The following is a 22,170-nucleotide window of genomic DNA, read 5'->3' as shown; positions in this document are numbered from 1 at the left end:
TACCTGGAAATCACATTTTTTGCGGTGGGTCCAGTTTTTCACAAAATGACATAGGTGAACTTCCAAATAATGTATTACAAGTCCCGTTTATTTGAAAGAAGATGAAATTTCCTATTAGATAGGGTACATCCAAATCGGAATCAAACAAACGATCCATTTTAGCAATTCAAATGTCCAACCTGCATTTACTGGCTTTAAGAGAAAGAAAAACTTAATCGTCAAATATCTCAAAAACTTCTACAGCAACAACCATTGTTCATCCGGGCATTTGAAAGCTTTAGTTTCATAGATTAATATTAGGCAGCGCTCTGAAGGAGATCGGTAGCTTAGCGCGCGAAATTCGAATATGGGTGTTAGGACGTCATCGGGCGCCTCCAGTGAGATCGGCGGCGGACGTCATCGGGCGCCTCCAGGTGTTATAGGGTTAACCAGACAGCCAACTGGAATACTGTATTGTATCAGGTGGACAAAAAAATTGCCGAACTTCAGAGTGTAATGAGTAGATGTAGATTAGAAATCGTTGAATCCATACTCGACAGTAGTTAAATTTGATTTATAAGTAGCTCATGTATTTCTATGCTCATTCTGAAAATTTGGTGTTAGACACCCAATTGAAAAACAACTTGTCAAAAACAGTCCAAAATGGTCACAAGACGTTTATAAGCTCCTCAGGGCAGTAGGGCAGCAGAATGGTGGCTCAGTGGATAACTGGTTTTCGCCAAGGGATATGTAGGACTCCCAAGCAAAGATTCTGACATTTTGACTGGCATTTCTTTGGGGGGGGGGGGGGGGTCATAACTTGAACACAATAAAATCAGCACCGACTGTGGAAAAATGTGGGTTTGTAAATTTGTATGGTAAATACATGAAATTTTATCAGGATTTGCATGATTTTAATTTTGCCATACATCTTATATCATCAAGCAAAATTTAGACTGATCTAATGAATAATCAGGACTTATCATTCACCAAATTTAATTGCCATAGAATTGGATATCTTACCTCTACCAGTTATCAACCCTTAAAATACTGGTGCATTTTTTCATCCACCCGATAGAAAAACAGGTCAAAGAGTGTTGTGGGAAGATCATACGAACATGATACACAGAGGGTAGTGCCTGCTTGATCGAACCATGCTTACCTGTGTGGACTTGTCGGTCATTCCAGGTTGGCTGAACATACTTTCTCGTGGCCATTGTCCTGTTAAGTAAGGACCAGCAATAGCATCCAAGGAACCAGTCCGTCGGATGGCCGGCGATGGACTTGATCGAATAGCTTTTGGTCTTTCAACTAAAAAGAGAAAGTGCAAACTAGCGTCGTAAGATAAGGAGTAAACGTCATGTGTCTGGTGGCAAACCCCAGGATATCAGAACTTTCACCAATTGAAGTGTGCCATCAAAATGTTCCAGAATTAAATGCAAAAGTAAACAAGCACTCATTTCAGTACCAACAGTGGCTAGGACCAAGTACACTCGAAAAGTGACAACAGGAAATCAACTAGACATAACGCGATTCGTGTGAATCGCAATGTATGCCCCCGCTGAGTGGGCATATTTTTAATGTTGGGTAGGTTGAAGGAAATGAATTTAAGTGCTTATACTGGTAGTAATCTGCTTACTGCTTACTGTATGCGCATTTTAGCGCACTGCACGCGCTTACTGAGGGTGCAGTTAAATTCAATTATAAGCGCAGTTTAAGCGCAGTTTAAGCGCAGTTTAAGCGCAGTGCGCTAATAATTGAACAAAAATGTTCTTGATGTGCGTGTTGATTGGTGGCAGGAGGGGGGTCATTCCACCTGGAATGAACAGCAGTTGTGTGTTTTGCTGCTTAAAAGTGTCTTTCTCTTCGCCTTTCATGTGGCAGTGCGCGGTATTCAGAGTTAACATGCTAGAGTACTAGCGGGGTTAAACATGGAAGCATGCAGCACGGGACTGTGACAGTTTGTTCACGTATTCTTCCAGCATGTTATTAGAAGTCATGCAGCCTCCCTTCGATGCAGTGACGATGACATCTCCGAAAAATATTAGCACATGCGTTTATAATCGGGCAAAGTGAAGGCTGAATATATACCCTAAAACAAGCGATTTTTGTTTATAAGCGCATGTGCTAAAATGCGCATAAATACGGTATGTAGTGTGACAAGTTTTCATCAACCAGTCATGAAAGGACTGATGATGGGCATCGTAAGTTGGGTTTGGAGAGTACCTTTGGAGACAGTGGTCATGGTGAAAACCGTGTCCTTGTTGCAGTAATCAGCCATGAAAGGACTGATTATGAGCACTGTAACTGGTGTTCTGAGAGCAGCTCTGGAGGTGGTTACAGTGGAAAGAAGTGTCCTTGGTGGAGTAATCAGCCTTAAAGCGGTGATTGGCATCGTAATCGGTGTTCGGAGAGCAGCTGTGGATCAAGGCAGTCGTCACAGTGGAAACGGTTTGCTTGTTACAGCTCTTGGGCATTCGTCCGCCATTGCTTTATTTGGAAGAAGCCGAATTTGTGGGTTGGTGTGTTGGGCTGAGGTGGGAGCTGAGGAACATCAATTGGATGGGTATTGTAGCTGGTGTTCTGGTAGCAGCTGTGGAGGCAGTGGTCGAAGTGGAGGAGTTGCTTCCAAGGGATGCCGAGTGGCCACTCTATTACTGATTGAACGTATAGTAGACTGGGTTGTGGTAGCTTTAGTATGTTCTGCACACTCCTGCATGTATTTCATCAGGATGCGACTTGATATAGATGTGATCTAACAGTGTGCAGTTGAGTGTTGTAGGTTCCTTGATGAGTTGTTGAAATAAATGGAGGGGGTGTTCTGGCACTTGAAGACGTTCTTCGAGTGGGTTGTAGTTGAAATCTCCGCCGATCACAGTATGCAATGGAGATGGAATGGGCACCTCCCCTACACTAGAGCATCACACCACTGAAGTTTCAGGTTTATCACTCACTCAGTTCTATAGTTAGGCGGCGGAATGCAAAAAACCAATATGCAGCCTTCTCCACAGGTCTTAATTTAATCAGGGCGGTTTAGCCCCGATCACTGATACTTTCGCCGACGAAGTCGGTGATGCGCGCCGCAGGCGCGCTCCCGAGCGGGGGTCTGGGGGACCTCCCCCAGAAAATTTTGAATTCTAGAATGGCTTAGACGTGATTTCCCGGCATCTGGAGCGCAGATTTCCTGGCGATGCGTGCGGCAGTTTAGGCTTGAATAATGCCGTTTTTCGGTTGTAAAATATCATCTTTAATCATCTCACTATAAATAAAATACGTAGAGCTTCAAAAATTTGGAGATAACAAAGCTGGTAGCATGTTGATCGGCAACCTCAATCAACTAAGACTGAAGTAAGCTGAAAAAATCGCTTAGCTAGACTTACATTGCACCGCTTACAAGCAGACACAACGAGAGAAAAGGACTGCGTAGGCCTTTAATATCTATTTGATAATCAGTGACGATTGACCCTGCTCAGCTGACAAGTATCCATGCTCACAAATCGGCAGACCCATGCAAACGAATCAATGAATTCGCGCGCAATTTCCTCCGTCGTCACCAGCATTTAAGACCTATTCCGATCTCAACACTAGAGCCGCTGATTTCGTTGTGCGTAGCCCCATCCAAGCATCGCGTGTGTCGATGATTGACGTGAAATTAGGACAGCTTATTCGCCGCCGCTCAGTTAGAAATAAATAATTTAGTGGATGCGGTGCCAGATCAAAGAGAAGGCTACTGACTCTCCGCCGCCGAGGTCAGCGGCTTGCATTCACGGCGCACTGTTCGATCTGGTTGTGGAGCGTGGAGCCCGTCGTCAATGACATGTATACTCCCGCTCCTCGAGGTGATTGGTCAGCAGCGTACGATGACCATATTTGTCTCGGGAATTATCGTCAGGGTTCGGTTTTTCCGTGCATGCGTGGTGCGAAATTTAGCACGTTGAGCTGTATTCAAAGTGAAGTGCTGGTAAATTTTGACGATAACCACGTCGCCTAATAGCGATTAACGTGACTGCCGGAGACCTCGAGGACTAGGAGGGAATTATATAGAACAAGTTACGCTGGAGAAAGACAGTGAGTGTGCCACTTCCAAGGTTGCTAATAAGGTTTGCCGCGCAATTATTTCATTGGTCGCCGTGTTCCGTCCGAGGTTTTCTGCGCCATAAATTATTGATTTTCTGTCAGGAGTGGGTTCGCGATGCGCAAGTTTAGGCCGGCGGGAAGGAAATCCGTCCGTCCCGACACAACTGCACAGTATAAAGGGTGGCATACAGGTTTTATTCGTTTATCAGATGCATCTCCGGGCTTCTAATTTCGTTTTTTTTCTGGGGGAGACAAAATTGCGATGCAGGTTATAAATCGGGGCGGCGTACTTTTTGATTGGGGCGGCAAAATTTGATCGGGGCGGACTTCGTATATTTCAGATTCAATCGGGGCGGGGCGCCCCGATTGAATGGCCCGTGGAGAAGGCTGAATATGGTGGCCTAGCGGCCATCTTGGATTTGGGCTTTGGCCCAAAATCAATAGGGAACCTTCGAGACCCTAGGCCTTCACACCATAAAAATTTCAAGTCTACCGGACAAGCGGTTCCTGAGTTATAGAGCGGAATAGAGTGCGGACGCGGAAACCAGCCAAGAACATTATGCCCCCATCTCAACTTCGTTGAGCGGGGGCATAATCACCTAGTGACCTACACAGGTTCTGACTCTGAGTGATCATTCAGATTTTCAACCAAAATGGCTGCCAGTCATTCCTCGGCGCAGCTCCGTTCGCAGCGCTCCGAAAGCATTTTTCTCATCCGAGCACAGGTCCTGTCATCTATTGATCAAAACTTGACACCAACTCCCGCCATGGAGCAGATGTTAAAACCTCTGTAGTATTTGAGACTTATCAGAGAGATTTTGGTGAAAATGGTGAAATTGTAAGTTTTTGAATTAAAAAATTGGTGTTTATTTCATCAAATCCAAGCAAAATCAATGAGTTTGATCGATTTTTCGGGAGATGATATTTTGTTCGCAATTTTTGCTGAATACAAAAATATCCTGCCCTGAGGAGACAGTTCATGAATTGATATCTTCAGTGATTGACCCATCTGTAATAAATTCAGTAAACATCGGGGCACCCGGTTTCCTAAATTTCTCTTTTTGGTATTTTAAAATTTGGTGATATTTCTTAGAAATCTCATTAATTTTTGATGACGTTTTGATCACGTGATGTCAATCAAGCCGTTTGCGGCAATTCACGTGCGTTTCACAATGGTTTCCTAAACAGGGTGTCCCAAAAAAGATGGGGTAGAAGTCAGAATGAGTACGATATTTGAGTTATTTTCGTGAATATTCGTGGTCTGTCCTCCTTATTCTTAATATTGAGTTGTTCAAGTTATGGTCAATAGCCTTGAACTTACTCTTATGCAGTGACACCCGACATTTGTGATGAAGCTAGAATTATATGGCCTATGGTATACCACTAACTTTATCTTTTCACTAATTTCAGGTGTTTAAAGGTTTTTTTCTTTTACTCAAGTCTTTCTTGAAGCATAGAAAGAGTGTATGTACAGTCATGACAGTCAATGCAGTGATAGCAACCTCAGATAGGAAGACATGTCAGATAAAGAAGGTGCAAGAGGACTGTTCAAAATGGTTCAACCTTTTTAAATGAATGGAATATTGTGAACATATTGAATATTATTGTGCACTGTTTTCACTCTGGTTTGGACTGGAGTGCTGACATTTCCGGCTGACAATTTCTGGAATAAATTTTCCCATCACTATCCTCAAGTTTTGCTTTGCATGGAGGGTACAATATATAAAATTAACAAAAATAAAAGATGAAATAAAAAAATAATTTGGCCTTTGCCCTTTATTGTACTTGAAATCTGTGTGGTTGTCAAGGACGGCCTTGTCATTAGTCTGCTTCCCTGGTTGTGACAGCATTCCCTTTGGTGGTAATGATTCTGCCAAGACAATGGGTGACTGCCATGCCCACAGATGCCCCAGGAGAGTGTGGACATTTAGTAATCACATACCTCAAGTGAGATTCTGTGAATATGATTGGCTGATACACGTCACGTGACCGTGTGGTATTCACAATGTTGCCCGCTCCAGCCGGACGACATTTTGCCATGTCTCCTGGCTAGGCGACATTCGGCATGTTACACTCCGTGGTGGGCAATAATTATAAAGTACTGTCACTACTGACAGTATCACCCCACTGATGGTTGGCTATATTACAAGAAACCACTGCAAACTGTGCTCGCACTGCAGTGTGTGTAGTGTGTTCATCCCCTCATCCACATCCAATTGCCATCAAGTGCAGAAGCTCTGTTTTAAGTGACAGGATTTAACAATGCTGCATTTCACCAGAGCTTTAGATAACTTTTTTGGTCAGGAAGTCAAGTACTTCCTTAACATCATTGATGCACCATTTTGGGAGTTTGGAGTTTTAATTGGCATTGCAAATACTCCCAACTTGTCAGTATTATCCCAGGCTGGGCGTACAGATACTTCCAATTTCCTAAGGTTGGAAGTATAAACTCATGTTATGCAATGCATGTTATGTTATGCAATGCATGTTGTGATCCAAAGTTCCCTTGCATCTCGAACCACAGAGTATGTGTAGAGCTTGTCCTATTTCGCCACCTCATCGTCTTAGCTGATAATGGCTGTTCCAGGCTTCATTATTCATGCTCCATTTCAACAGCTGGAAAGCCGACGGGAACCCCTGAATTCCAAAATGAAAGCCCCTAAACAATGGAGCCAAAGCATGACAGATTGGTACTCGAGTTCCTCGTTAGTGGCACTGCCGGGCAGAATTCGTAATTAGATATTCTCAATACTAGTAACCTTGAGATTCAGTAACCAATCACAGCTCTCACTCAAGGCACGTGCCACTAGGATGACTTCACCGGCTGCCAAATATGGTCAGCTACTATCGTAGTAAAACATTTTCATTCATAAAGCTGTACATGCAACATCGTTCATTGGCCAGCCGCATGATTAACAGGACTTGGGCAAGGTAGAGTAGTGCCAGCGGGGGGTTTTGGAACTAATTGTGACAGACTGTCTATCAAGAGCCGGCCGTGCTGAGGAGTGTGAGGCGGGCGGGCGGGCGGTGAAAGTTTTAAGTTTGACGCCAAACACACTGGGACTCAGAATACACCTTCAGATATATTAGAAAGCGTACGCTGATATCAGATGTTCATTTAGGGGGTGTCACAATACGTTTTTGGCCCAGAAAACCTGGCGTATTGCTCTTTTCCACGGGCGTATATACGCCCATAATCTAAAGCCCTGTTTCACATTTCGGAGCCTGCTCAACTAGCTACTGTACCAGTTCCTTCATTCACATCTATAACTGTTCGGTTAGGTTGAAACGTTGTAGATTCATCAATATGAGTTCTTGTGAGCCCATCTTGACGCTAGGTGCCATTGATTCAGCGAAACATGAAAAATTGCCACCTAAAAAGTATTTTCCAGCCATGAGAAGGAGATGATCCCATTTTTGATCACCAAACTCAATACAAGATATTAATCAAATGATTATCAGCCTTCATTTCCAAAGAATCGTAATGATTTCGATGAGAATGCGTTTATTCCCCAAAAAATTGTGAAAAAATTGCGGATTTTTCAGTGATAGTCGCTGTTCAAAGTCTTCACAACAGCAAACCTAAAGATTTTTTACACATTTTTTTCTCACAAAACTACTGATAAATGTCTTATTTCTGAGTATTTGTTCTGTTTATATGCAGATTAAAGTGATTTTGGCCACTGCAGAGTGACTTCCAACTTTGTTTTTTCTATCTACGGCAATATGTTCGCGATAATGAGGTCTTAAGAGACAAGACCACTAATGAATATTCATGGGTTGGAGGGTCGAGGCCTATCAATTAGACGAGTGCATGTTTTTTACTCTCAAGTACATATTTGGAGAGGTATTGAAAAAATATTTGCTGTGGCAAGTCTACAGATATAAATAAATTGTTTGGTAAAAAAAATAATTTTGAATTTCGACAACCTGGCCATAGGGGGGTGGTTCAAATTTGGAGTGAAAATGGCCGATATGGGTAAAAATGTCCACTTGTGTCAAACTTGTCAATTTAAAAAAAAATTTCCGTGGTCAATCACCAATATAAATCGCACCAGTTACTCGCAAGACTAACCCGTATATCATATCCGAATTTCAGTTTCACTACTTGACACATTCTTTGATGCGTCGCGGTCAAACATTGACAATTTAACTGCTAAAAGGCTTAAATGAAACGGCCAGGGGCCATTGTGCTCACCGTATAGATATTTGGTGCTTTGTAATTCATCCAGATTAAGAAACATTGTACATGTATAGTATATAGGTCAAACCAAAGTCGGTATGACATGTGATGTATCGTTGCTTGGAGTAAGTACCATAAGAATATCATCAAAAACAAGTCAATAATAAACGAGATATTGCACTTTTTACCTATTTTAGTTTTGGCCTCCTGGTGGCCGAGTTGAGTACCAGATCAGATCGAAATTCGGTGTCCAAGGTTACATGACGTAGGGAGTCATGTGTATCAAATTTCAAGTTCAAAGCTTTAGTGGTTAAGAAACGTGCCATAGTTACAATCAAACGACAAATTTACGCCATTTGACCTCTGTGACCTTGAAAAGCAGGTCAGATCAAAAACTCATATGATATGTGATGTATCCTTGCTAGGAGAACCTACCATAAAAATGTTATTGAAAACGAATCACTAAAAATAAGCAAGATATTGCACTTCTTACTTTTTCCATTATGGCCCCCTGGTGGCCGAATAAAGAATCAGATCGAGCCAAAATTTGGCATCAGAGGTTATCTGATGTAGGGGGTTATATGCACCAAGTTTCAAGTTCATAGCTTTACTGGTTAAGAAACGTGCCATAGTTTACACTCTAACGGCCAATTTACGCCATATGACCTCTGTGACCTTGAAAAGTAGGTCAAATTGAAAACCCGTAAGATATGTGATGTATTCTTCCTAAGGGTACCTACCATAAAAATTTTATCGAAAACAAGTCACTTATAAGCGAGATATCACACTTTTTAGATTTCCACTTTTGGCCCCCTGGTGGCAAAGTTGAGAATCAGATCAAACCAAAATTCAGCACCAGAGGCTATGTGATATAGGGGGTTATATGTACCAAGTTTCAAGTTCATAGCTTTAGTGGTTAAGAAACGTGCCATAGTTTACACTCTAACGGCCAATTTACGCCATATGACCTCTGTGACCTTGAAAAGTAGGTCAAATTGAAAACCCGTAAGATATGTGATGTATTCTTCCTTAGGGTACCCACCATAAAAATTTTATCGAAAACAAGTCACTAATAAGCGAGATATCACACTTTTTAGATTTCCACTTTTGGCCCCCTGGTGGCAAAGTTGAGAATCAGATCAAACTGAAATTCAGCACCAGAGGCTATGTGATATAGGGGGTTATATGTACCAAGTTTCAAGTTCATAGCTTTAGTGATTAAGAAACGTGCCATAGTTTACACTCTAACGGCCAATTTACGCCATATGACCTCTGTGACCTTGAAAAGTAGGTCAAATTAAAAACCTGTATGATATAAGATGTATATTTGCTATGAGTACCTACAACAAAAGTTTCATCGAAAACAAGTCACTAATAAGCGAGATATCACACTTTTTAGATATCCACATTTGGCCCCCTGGTGGCCAAGTAGAGAATCAGATCGGACAAAAATTTAGTGTCACGGGTCATCTGACCTAGGGGGTCATGTGTACAAAGTTTTAAGTTCATAGGCCTAGCGGTTAAGAAACGTGCCACTGTTTTTGAACTAGGATACGACGGACGACGACGACGACGACGACGACGACGACGACGACGACGGACGACGACGGACGACGGACACTGCGGTATTGTATAGACTCCCCTACGGTGAGCCAAAAATCAATTGTGGTCTTGTCTCCATTTACACTACATTTTGGGTCAATTTAGTGAAAAATTTGAATGTGCTCAAATCACTCTAATTCATTTCGAATATTGTATTGCTGATGATTTAAGGTCAAAACAAGCTAAAATAATGGGAAAAAAACTTAATTTGACCCAAATATGAGTCAACCTACCCCCGGTCTAAGTTCGGTTTCATTTTTACAAGTCTTGTTGTGTTGCCATTCATTTTGTAATTTCTTTGAAACTACTTAGGCCTTGTTTCTGAAAGTTGTGCCCTAAGCAGCAAAGATATTCCTAAATCCCATCCTAAAGTTTCAGCTCCATAGCTTGCTTATTCTTGCCAGGGCTGGTCTTATGATTTTGCAGCAAAATCATGACTTTTTGTCGATTTTGTCCTCTTTCGTCGCTTTTGGCATAGTGTACCACTCTTTGAAATGTCTCTCATTTCTCCAAAAATGTCCAGATATGACTTTCCTTTGTTGGAGAGTTGTGGGATGTCATGTACATTAGTTTGAAAAAATTCTCAAAATGTTAACCCCTGAAATGTACCTTCATTGAGACAAGACCACTTATGAATATTCATAGGTTGGAGGGTCGAGGCCTATCAATTAGACGAGTGCATGTTTTTTACTCTCAAGTACATATTTGGAGAGGTATTGAAAAAATATTTGCTGTGGCAAGTCTACAGATATAAATAAATTGTTTGGTAAAAAAATAATTTTGAATTTCGACAACCTGGCCATAGGGGGGTGGTTCAAATTTGGAGTGAAAATGGCCGATATGGGTAAAAATGTCCACTTGTGTCAAACTTGTCAATTTAAAAAAAACTTTCCGTGGTCAATCACCAATTTAAATCGCACCAGTTACTCGCAAGACTAACCCGTATATCATATCCGAATTTCAGTTTCACTACTTGATGCATTCTTTGATGCGTCGCGGTCAAACATTGACAATTTAACTGCTAAAAGGCTTAAAAAATCAATTGTGGTCTTGTCTCTTAATGATATGCAGTGACGTCATTGTGGTGAGAGAATTGATTGAAAATGACGTTGGGGCCAACTGGCTGTATAATGGAGACTCAATAGATACACCAACCATTTAGTCACTCTAGCTACAGCCAAAGGCAAAGACTTTAAAATGACAAAATATGATATCCAAGATGGTCATCGCCTATTATGAATACTATGAATACCAGATGAATACAAATGAATACCAGGTCAACACAGATTTTTGCTCAGTAACACCAAATGCTAGTCTCAATCAAAACTATTCCAACAAAACCTACTTGCATACAGACCAGTGTTCTCTACACCATAAAAAATGAAACGACGATATTTGGTGGTTAGGAATTCCATCTGGTTAACCCCTTGCCTCCCTGGAGGGGACGATATATCATCCTAGGGCTATATTTTGTCTCGGGTATACCTTGTACCTATACCTTATACTAATGCATTAGTATAGAACTCGCCGTACACGTTGGACACTATTGTACGGTGTATTCGTGTCCCTGGTGATCTGCAGGAGAATTTATTTAGTTTCATTCATAGTTTGCAGAGGGCGCTGCAGTTTGATGCAGCGTCACAGTACACGAACTGATTAGCATATGAATTAATATTGTATAATTCGATCAATCAATCAATCAAAAAATATTGATTACTATTGATTATTGATTACCTCTTACCCAATCGATACCAAGAAACAACGCCAATTGATAGCCAAGGTAATCAGCTTTACAAAAATGTATGGTTTTTATCATAATCAAGGATGCATAATGAAGGACCTGATAATATTTTTAAGTTTGCATAGAACTGGTAAAAAATCTCAGTACATCGTGTTACATTGGCCTCGGGAGCCAAAGGGTTAAGAAACATGCTTCATGTATGGTAGGTCAAACCAAAGTCGGTATGACATGCGATGTATCCTTGCTATGACTCTACCATAAAATATAACATTGAAAACAAGTCACTAATAAGCGAGATATTGCACTTTTTACCTTTTTTAGTTTTGGTTTCCTGATGGCCAAGTCGAGAATCATTCATATATCGAAATTCGGTGTCAACGGATATAAGACGTAGGGAGTCATGTGTCCCAACTTTCATGTTCACAGCTTTAGCGGTTCAGAAACGTGCTATAAAAATGATAGTTACACTCAAACAGCCAATTTACGCCATTTGACCTCTGTGACCTTGAAAATTAGGTCAAATCAAAAACCTGTGTATGATATGTGATGTATCCTTGCTAGAAGAACATACCATAAAATTTCATCAAAAAGAGTCACAGAAACATGCTACATGTATAGTATATAGGTCCAACCAAAGTCGGTATGGCATGCGATGCATCCTTGCTTGGATTACCTAACATAAAAAAATCATCGAAAACAAGTCACAAGCGAGACATTGCATTTTTTACCTTGGTGGCCAAGCGGAGAATCAGATCAGATCAAAATTCGGTGTCAGAGGTAACATGTGATAGGGAGTCATGTGTACCAAGTTTCAAGCTCATAGCTTTAGCGGTTACATGGGTTAAGAAACGTGCCATAGTTGCACTCAAACGGCCAATTTACACCATTTGACCTCTTGTGACCTTGAAAATTAGGTCAAATCAAAAATCCATAAGATGTGATGAATCCTTGCTAAGAGAACCTACCATCAAAATATCATCGAAAACAAGTCACTAATAAGCGAGATATTGCCCTTTTCACCTTTTTTAGTTTTGGCCCCCTGGTGGCCAAGTCGAGAATCAGATCAGACCGAAATTTGGTGTCAGCCGTTATATGACGTAGGGAGTCATGTGTTTGTTTGTTACGCTGAAAAATCTGATGTGTCAACGGTGTTTCGGCATGCAATTTGATTAGTGTAGCAGTTAGCATTTTTGGCGCCAAATCAATCGTTGTCAGTTTGGCATGACGCCGGCCGGCATCTACGCTGGGGCGAGTTTCCTCATTCAAAAGTGAATAACAGCAGATAAAATGAACCAAAGTGGACATGCTTGGTGTCGATGGAAAGGGAATTTCATCAGAAATGCAACTGAATAGATAATGAAACAATTCTAACCTGCTGAGTGGAGGCGCGAATTTAGTGATTGAAAATGGAAATAAAAAAATAAAATATTTTTGATTGCGGGTGGAAAAACAATGCGGGTGGGGATGATAAACTAACAATTTTTTTATGGGGCCACGACAATATGTGCAACAATGAAACGGCCAGGGGCCATTGTGCTCACCGTATACATCTTTTAGTAGGCAGGATAATGCTTAGTTTAGAGGTGAATATGGTGAACACAATCAGGCATGAAGACTTTTTTTAGATGTGTATTGATGTCAAGTAATAAGACAGGGCAGTATATATAAGTTTATGATCCAACCAATAATTGTCTATGACATCAACAAGATCAATATCGTGTGATTGCTAAGAGTCCCTGCAATAAAAAATTCATCGAAAAAAAGTCATTAATAAGCGAGATATTGCACGTCCTACTTTTTCAGTTTTGACCCCCTGGTGGCCAAATCAAGAATCAGATCAAGCCAAAATTCCGTGTCAGAGATTATCTGATGTAGGGGGTTACATGTACCAACTTTCAAGTTCATAGCTTTAGCAGTTAAGAAACGTGCCATAGTTACACTCGAACGGTCAATTTACGCCATTTGACCTCTGTGACCTAGAAAAGGAGGTCAAATCCAACAAGAGGCCCAAGGGCCTGGCGCTCAGCTGAAATATATGAACATGGAAAGTACCCGATAGATCTCTTTCAACCTCAGTTTTGTCAATATATCAGGCAAACATACCAAAGTAAAAAGACTTTTAAATGGTGACAAATATGCCACTTATTAGTCAAATCTAAGTGCCTGAGCCAGGCTGACCTTGAAAAGTAGGTCAAATAGAAAGCCCATGTGATATCATGTAAAGGAGACTTATTGTACACCAACCATAAAATTCATGTCACTCTGGATACAGCAAAGGCTTTAAAATAGAAAAAAAAACCAAGATGGCCGCCCACCAAATTATTCAAAAAAGTAAAGAAAATGTATTTACAAGTGAAAAAAGAAAAAATTTAAAAAAAAAAAAAATTGACCCGAAGTGGGATTGGAACCCACAACCTTCAGAGTCATACAAGAGCGGGAAATTCAAATTAAGCTTAAACTAGGTCAACACAGATTTTGGCTCAGTAACGCCAACTGGTAGTATCAATCAAAACTACTCTTAGTAGTTTCAAGACCTACATGCATGCGGTCCTTTTCAACTTTATTTCAAGCTTCTATCTGCTTGAATAAAGCCCCAAAAAATTGTTTTGTGATTTAGGCTTTTTGCCCCCTGGTGGCCAAACTGTTAATCCTGCCGGACCCACACTTGGTCTATTCAGGAGTCCTGAAGGGTCTAAATGGCTTATAGGGAAAATCTATCGCCTATCCGCCATAGTTTTGAAACGTGCCTGTTTAACGGACAGACAGACAGACAGACAGACGGACATTCATTCTACCATTTACTCATATGAATAGCTCAGCTTGTCAGCTGAGCTAAAAATCATAGGAAATGTGATGTATCCTTGCTAGGAGTCCCTGCCATAAAATTTTATCGAAAACAATTCACTCAAATAGGCAAGATATTGCACTTCTTCCTTTTTCCGTTATGGCCCCCTGGTGGCCGAATAAAGAATCAGATCAGGCCAAAATTCGACATCAGACGTTATCTGATGTAGGGGGTTATATGCACCAAGTTTCAAGTTCATAGCTTTACTGGTTAAGAAACGTGCCATAGTTTACACTCTAACAGCCAATTTACGCCATATGACTTCTGTGACCTTGAAAAGTAGGTCAAATTGAAAACCCGTAAAATATGTGATGTATTCTTCCAAACAGTACCTACCATAAGAATTTTATCGAAAACAAGTCACTTATAAGCGAGATATCACACTTTTTAGATTTCCACTTTTGGCCCCTGGTGGCAAAGTTAGGAATCAGATCGAACCAAAATTCAGCGCCAGAGGCTATGTGATATAGGGGGTTATATGTACCAAGTTTCAAGTTCATAGCTTTAGTGGTTAAGAAACGTGCCATAGTTTACACTCTAATGGCCAATTTACGCCATATGACCTCTGTGACCTTGAAAAGTAGGTCAAATTGAAAACCCGTATAATATAAAATGTATATTTGCTATGAGTACCTACAACAAAAGTTTTATCGAAAACAAGTCACTTATAAGCGAGATATCACACTTTTTAGATTTCCACTTTTGGCCCCCTGGTGGCAAAGTTAGGAATCAGATCGAACCAAAATTCAGCACCAGAGGCTATGTGATATAGGGGGTTATATGTACCAAGTTTCAAGTTCATAGCTTTAGTGGTTAAGAAACGTGCCATAGTTTACACTCTAATGGCCAATTTACGCCATATGACCTCTGCGACCTTGAAAACAAGGTCAAATTAAAAACCCGTATAATATAAAATGTATATTTGCTATGAGTACCTACAACAAAAGTTTTATCGAAAACAAGTCACTAATAAGCGAGATATCACACTTTTTAGATATCGACATTTGGCCCCCTGGTGGCCAAACAGAGAATCAGATCGGACCGAAAATCAGTGTCAGAGGTCAGCTGACCTAGGGCATTCTGTGTACAAAGTTTCAAGTTCATAGCCCTAGCAGTTAAGAAACGTGCCACTGTTAGGATACGACGACGACGACGACGACGACGACGACGACGACGACGACGACGACGACGACGGACACAGCGCTATCGTATAGACTCCCCTTACGGTGAGCCAAAAAGCCGTCTCAAGTGGAGATAAAACTAAAACTTGCTGGGTTTGATATTGACTCCAGGTTGCAATAGACAACCTGCGTAAATAAAGTCGACCATTTTGAAAAGACACATTTCACAGGCAACATTAACATTGAATTAGAAGTTTTAAAAGTACAAATCAAGCTTATTCGAACAATTTACTAGAAGCTGTCCATGTCTTCCAACTTTCATGATACTTTGAATGATTTTGGTGATGATTTGATTTAAAACATGAATTGGCTGCTTACCCTTACTTTTTTTTTGAGTGGGTCAACTTTAAAAAAATGTGTATTTCCCCAAATTTTTGTGTACAATTTTCTGCAATCCCAAATAATATGTGTATGATTGTCATTAAAATGTGTACAAATTTTCAAAAGTAGCCTAAATTTCTCTTCTTTTTGACATTTTATTCAATTTCTGTGCTAACCGTATTCACAATAAGGAAATTACTGGCAAACTATCAATGAATGAAGAAGTCTCGCTCAATCGCAGTGTAAAATGTATTGTACTAGTGTATTGATAGGATCTATAGCGAGAGCGAGGCTATCGTCTGCAACAGTTATGGTTCGTCTGTCTATCCAGAGATGTCACTACTATATGTGCCATCTAAAGTGCGCAAGATAATGTGGATGTCGGGTCCGTTTTCACATATTGTGCGCCCCGGGGTTGGAGCTGTATAATAGTATAGTTTTTCTTCTATTGGGGAATGAATAACGTACAAAACACAGAGAAAACATTCAAGTTAAGACCTTTTTTATTCGTATTTTACAATTAACTTCAGCGTATTTTTGAAAGGAAAAATTGTGTACAATGACTGAATGAGAAGCAAAAATCGTACAACGTATAAAATGGGTTTTTTTGGCATACAAAATACGGGATTTCCGTACAGGTACGCGGCCCTGTGTCTGATGGTAAACTTATGTTGCCTGTGAAAACTCCTTTTCAAAATGGCCGAAATATATTTTCGCAAGCTGTCTATAGACAAATGACGGACACTTTCAACAAGTTTGTTTGGGCTCTGACCAGTCATGTGTTTCACCTGGCACAAAGGGTCACAGTGGCTTACTGCATTGACTGAAGTTGGCTTAAAGCTGAACTGCATGCACAAAACCAGACACTGCCTTTTAAGGCGCGCTATAGCGCGCGCACACCATAGCGCACCTAAAATCAATCGGAGGCGCGCAAACAATAGCGCGCCTGCCAATAGAAATACATAAGGAAAAAGCGCGCCTTGTTATTTCGTCATCCACACGCTCGCACGTGGATATGTGTACAGTAAACAGATGTAAGCATCCCCCAATGCATTGAGGTACCTGGTCTGTCATTGGTTCAAATGTGCACACGTCACTGGAAACGACCAATGGAGTACAATTTTTCATTCTGACTTCGGCAGCGTGATTTAGAACAATGGCGGAACCGGGCAGATCCGTCAAAGAAGAGACGTTCTTAAATTGGGATTGGCTGCCCGAAGGCGTCATTGTTCCCAAGATAAAAGTAGAAGGGAGTAAACGAATGGTGGCAGAGGTAGGTCAATAACAAACCGTAATCTGAATGATAAATTTAGACGATCTGCGTAGTAGTAGAATAGAAATCTCGTCTGCTCGCCGAACCCGGTGCGCAGGCGCTAAATCTAGTCTCGTTTACCGGGTTTTCCGCGTCTTCCTCCTGCATGCCGTGATGTACATTTTGAAGTTGATAGAGTGTATGGGGGTGAGATTGAATTGATTTTCGTTAATTATTCATGAAATGATATGCGATGACGTAGCAAGTGCTTGCCAAATTTGGTCATGGACGGCGACGCAAATAACAACCACGTGTAACGAGAATTTAAAGGGAAAGTGCACTGGTACAATATTTTGTGGCGCAAATATATGGGACTGGCATTCCTATCTAAAGCATGTACAGAACAGAACACCAACACCAAGCTAAATAAAATAAAATGGACAACATCAAATGTTTAGTTGATGAGAAAAATCAAATGTTGAGATGGTTAAGATAGGAAAGGAGTGAAGGTGTATCTACAAAGTGCATGCTAAAAGAAAGGAATGGTGGGCTACATCTACAACATGTACAATGTGAGCTAAGACAGGACTGGATTAGCAATACATCATGCATTTTGAATGATAAGACTAATGCAACTCAACTGTAAGTAGTTCAGACGTAGCAGACGTGACGCCTGAGAGAATCATCTCAGAAAACCTGGTGAAAAAAAGCACGCCTAGGATTCTCAAGGTGAGCTTTTACCAGCACATCTGGGATTTTTTAAAGACAGTGTCTGCAAAACCAGAGCACCCCATGTGGCAATAGTAAGAAATTCAAACGACCGCAAGACCCTTCTGAATACTTCCTGAAACATGATAGACCTCCGATGCTTCGATGCGCTTGATTTCACAAACCAGCAAGCCACAGGACGATGCGGACAGTCTCGGAGAATTATGGAAGAGAAAAAAATCAAAATCTTCTCCAGGGATTCGAACACGGGAACTCGGGCTCAGAATACGAAAGCTCTAACCATCTGAGCTAGGGGGGGGGCTTTCTTGTGAACTGCTGCCAGAAAATATATCTTATATGAATGGCGATTATGCTTTATTTTTGAGAGATGAACCAGAAATTTTCTCAAGTACATGTAATAGAAGAAGATACCAAGACAATGGTGAACATTGCTAAGAGAAAACGTACAGACTCCGCATACATAATCACGCATAGCAAAGAAAAAATGACTCTTCCTGCAGTTGCCCACTGGAAGCCGCTCAAACTCAAAGATGTTGAACAAAGATTGTACACAAATGTTTGCACATTCTATAAAAGCGTAATAAAACGACAGGCATTTCAAGCAGCCCAGTGGCCTTGAGGATAAGAGTGTTGGCAAATAAAACCAGAAGTCTCGAGTTTAAGTCCCGATGAGAGGACCTTTTAATTTTTTTCCTTCCAGAATTCCCTGCAAGTGCGAAGGTCCGCATCGTCCCACGGCTTGCTGGTTTGTGAAATCAAGCGCATCGAAGCATTGGACTCTTTGGAGGTCTATCATGTTTCAGGCCGTATTCAGAAGGGCCTTTCGGTCGTTTGAATTTCTTACTATTGCCGCATGGGGTGATCTGGTTTTGTGCATGCAGTTCAGCTTTAAAGGCCTTCTGATATTTGAAGTGTGTGCATTTGTTTTGTTTGAACTCTGGTTCAGTGGTTGACTTTTTCGATTGTCCATTTGTGACAGCAAATGAGCAATTTTTGTGTGCATGCGATCATGATTGCAAAGACTTGTATGCAAGGTACTTCTAAGACCTGCTCTTGACTATCAACGAGGCAATTAGGATTGACAGATGACTGATGTCAGTGATAACAAGGACTAGTGACCGTTGACTCCGAGATCCATGATGAACATCTCCTATCCTATAGTTGCTCAATCTTTGCATTTCAGCTTCACATGCACACAATATCCTGTAGAAAACATCATTTTTCAGAGAGGGTCTTTCAGGATTTTCCAAGTTATGGTCAAGTTTATCATGAATTCTGAAGTAAATTACCAGTATGCCATTTTTTAGGTTGAAGTCTGGAACAAAAATGGCCGCCTTTTCATGGATGAATGATGAAAATTCACCAAGAAACTAACCTTTTATTCCAGGTGAACTTGGACTACGCCTCTCTGGAGATGCCCGGCTGTCAGGGGAACGTCTTGGTTTTACTCGATCAGTCCCTCTTGATGGTGTTGGCGAAGAAGAAGGGCTCCCTTTTTTGCCATTTGTTCGAGTGGGGCTTCCCTGCATTAGAGAAAATTGCAAGGTTGCTTTCATTGGACCTTGCTTCGATGATGAAGCCGGCGATGCATTTCTGCGGACTCTTTGCGTCGAATTATTCGACATGTTTTTAGTTTGATCGCCTCAACTGAACCTGTTGCACGAATTTACACAACTTAGAGGTCACAACTCGCCCGATATATCATCTACAAATCGATTTGTTATCACGATATTTCATGTATTTCGACAACTTTCATCAAACCCAGCTATGCGACTACCTCGCAAACATCTCGGTCACGTGAGCTCGTTCCTGGCTCTTGATTGGTTTAATGAGATGACCTAGATTTTGGAAGGACGGGATTCCCCTGGAATAATGACGTAAGAAACATTTACGCCGGGTGTTTTTCCTAAATAAATGACCACAAACGAATCGTTTTTTACCCTATAATGTTTTAAATACTTTTGAAATTACAAGGGCCGATAATGTATACCAGGCCGTGCGAACATCTCTGAGTAAACACCCTCTCCGCCTCAGATATGTTTGTTTGGCTCCCTGCCAAAACCAGTCCTCTCCGTAATAAAGGCGCTATTTTTAGAACAGCCTCCTGCCATGATCATTACCCGTGATGCGGGTAGGTTGAAATTACACTCCGGACGCAGTGAACGGGGCCTCGAATCTCACCCTAAACCACTGCGACGAATGATCTTTCTGGAGGTTTTGCATTGCAATAATTTTCGCTAATTAGCACCATTATTTTGAACAGTCGTATTTCAAGATAGGTTATGTACCTGCTGAGATTTTATCGTACAAAGATTTTTGATTTAATTGTTTTGTTTATTATTTTCATTAAACTACAGGATAAATGAAGTGTAGGAATGAAGAGTTTAAATATTAGCTACGCTATTTATGTATGCTATAAAAGTGATCGAGCATTCTGATTCGGTGACAGAAAATGCCCTTACATCAGAGTCTGTCAAAGAAATTTTATTTGAAAGACAGGGTTACACCAATACCGATTGACTAATCTTCCAGCCGCACGACTTCCCGCTATTGTGGCAGTCCATTCAAGGAACCAAATTAGGATGACACAATTATGATGGCCTGCCCAAGGAGTCTAGTTGAAATACCAACCTCTCTCACCCGGAAGCCCGGAACTACTTGATTAGCAATTCAAAATGGCTGCACTATAGCCCCTGGTACGGGGGGGGCACCTTCAAGTTCGATCTGCCGAACCAGTTGAGGTAGAACGTACCCGGTGTAACAGTAACAAATGCCCCCCCCCCCCCCTGGAAAAAGTGTCCGGCCCTGTTGTATTCTGCAATATGGTTCTATAGAGACAATGACCGTCAATAGCTCAGAGATAGAAGCGCATAATAGAATCCTTTGTTTCCCGGGCATTCTATCCGAGGACATTTTAAACTTCTACACCGGCTGTTCCTCGAAAAATACCCCACCTATATGACGTCACAATAGTTGTTGGGACTTAGTTTTCCCAGTTAAAGTAATGTTTTGCGGCTATGTTACCAAAACTGCAATAACGTCGGCAATATAAGTCTTAACTCAACGCGACGAAAAGCATTCCTTTCTGCATGATCTACTCTACCCGATATATATCAAAAGGTACTGTAGAATATATCAAATTGTAAACACTCTGCTGACTTTACCCCTAATTTAACGTTCATAAATGCCAATATAAGTCTAGAAAATAAAACTAGAACAACATGAAACAATTTTTGGATCCATCATAGCAACAGTCACCATTCTTCTGGGGTAAAATCATGTGAATAGAGGCAACTGAATTTTTTTAAAAGCATCAAATTAACTGTTTTTGCTGTATAACACTGTTTATTGGTTTCTATGGCAGCCGGCCATTAAAAAACATTAAAGACATTTTCCAAAAAAATCCTATCAACTTGAAGAGAGATAGTACCCTTCAACACAAAAGTAAAATAATTTACTCATATTTTAAGGAATCTGCATTACTTTCAATAATTTGTATCAATCTCATAAGTTTCATTAAAATTGACGTATCAAAAAGTCGTTGTTGACTGTTCGCGATGGAAACAAAAGATAAGCCGGGTTTTTTTGCCTAGTTATTTAGTTTGTCGGGTCTCATAATGGACCATTGTTTTTTGCTTTTTACCAGTTTCAATGAGTGAAACATTTTTTTTCTCCAAAAACGAGATTTACAAAGATATAGATAGTGGAAGAGTACTGGTGCTTTACTGGGAAAAAAATGTAAGGATTACTAAGCCCACTTTTGAAGAAAAAATACAAATGAGTACTTTGATAAAAATTACCTCTTGAATAAAAAAAGGCCAAAAACTTCGTTGTTTATTGTTCGGACCTTTAATATCAATATTTTTAATTGAAACTTTTTTTCAGTTATAGCCCATAGCATGAAATGAGAGACCATTTTGGCCGATTTTCTAATTTCTCCACCGTTTGAGAATTGAAAAAAAATACACTGAGCAATAGGTAATTTTTTAACAGATTTCGGCTAAATTTCAAAGTGGTGTACACCCTTTAATTCTTCAAATAATTCAATAATATTTCAGTTCATTATCTAGTTTAGTGATCATATTCCTATTTCAGATTTTGTATTTTCTAAAGTATCTTTGCAACATGATGGCTTTATTCAGCCGAATTGTCCGTGGAAAACGTTGTTTTTTATAAGTTCACCCTTAAAAAATATTTTTTTAACCTATTTTTGACAAATTTATGATTGAAATAGATAGCAGAGTTGTCACTTTATGAGTT

The 22,170-nt window shown here is 40.5% G+C and overlaps 1 protein-coding gene across 2 annotated transcripts in view; it reads right to left on the bottom strand.

Annotated features, from left to right (window-relative positions):
- LOC135500194 (protein FAM117B-like) overlaps positions 1 to 19,680 on the bottom strand; it is a 35,132-nt gene extending 15,452 nt beyond the window's left edge. For both annotated transcript variants that reach the window (XM_064791448.1, XM_064791449.1), the window contains exons 1-2: positions 19,286 to 19,680; positions 1,142 to 1,290 (exon numbers count right to left, since the gene is read on the bottom strand). In XM_064791448.1, the coding sequence (XP_064647518.1) occupies positions 1,142 to 1,290; positions 19,286 to 19,535 (399 nt within the window). In that variant the 5' untranslated portion in view covers positions 19,536 to 19,680. The remainder of the gene's footprint in view (positions 1 to 1,141; positions 1,291 to 19,285) is intronic.
- Positions 19,681 to 22,170: the final 2,490 nt, after the last annotated feature.

Source organism: Lineus longissimus, chromosome 16, assembly GCF_910592395.1.
Source record: "Lineus longissimus chromosome 16, tnLinLong1.2, whole genome shotgun sequence".
NCBI lineage: Eukaryota > Metazoa > Nemertea > Pilidiophora > Heteronemertea > Lineidae > Lineus > Lineus longissimus.
Note: the sequence above shows the minus strand (reverse complement) of the source record. Positions and strands in the feature narration are given on the sequence as shown.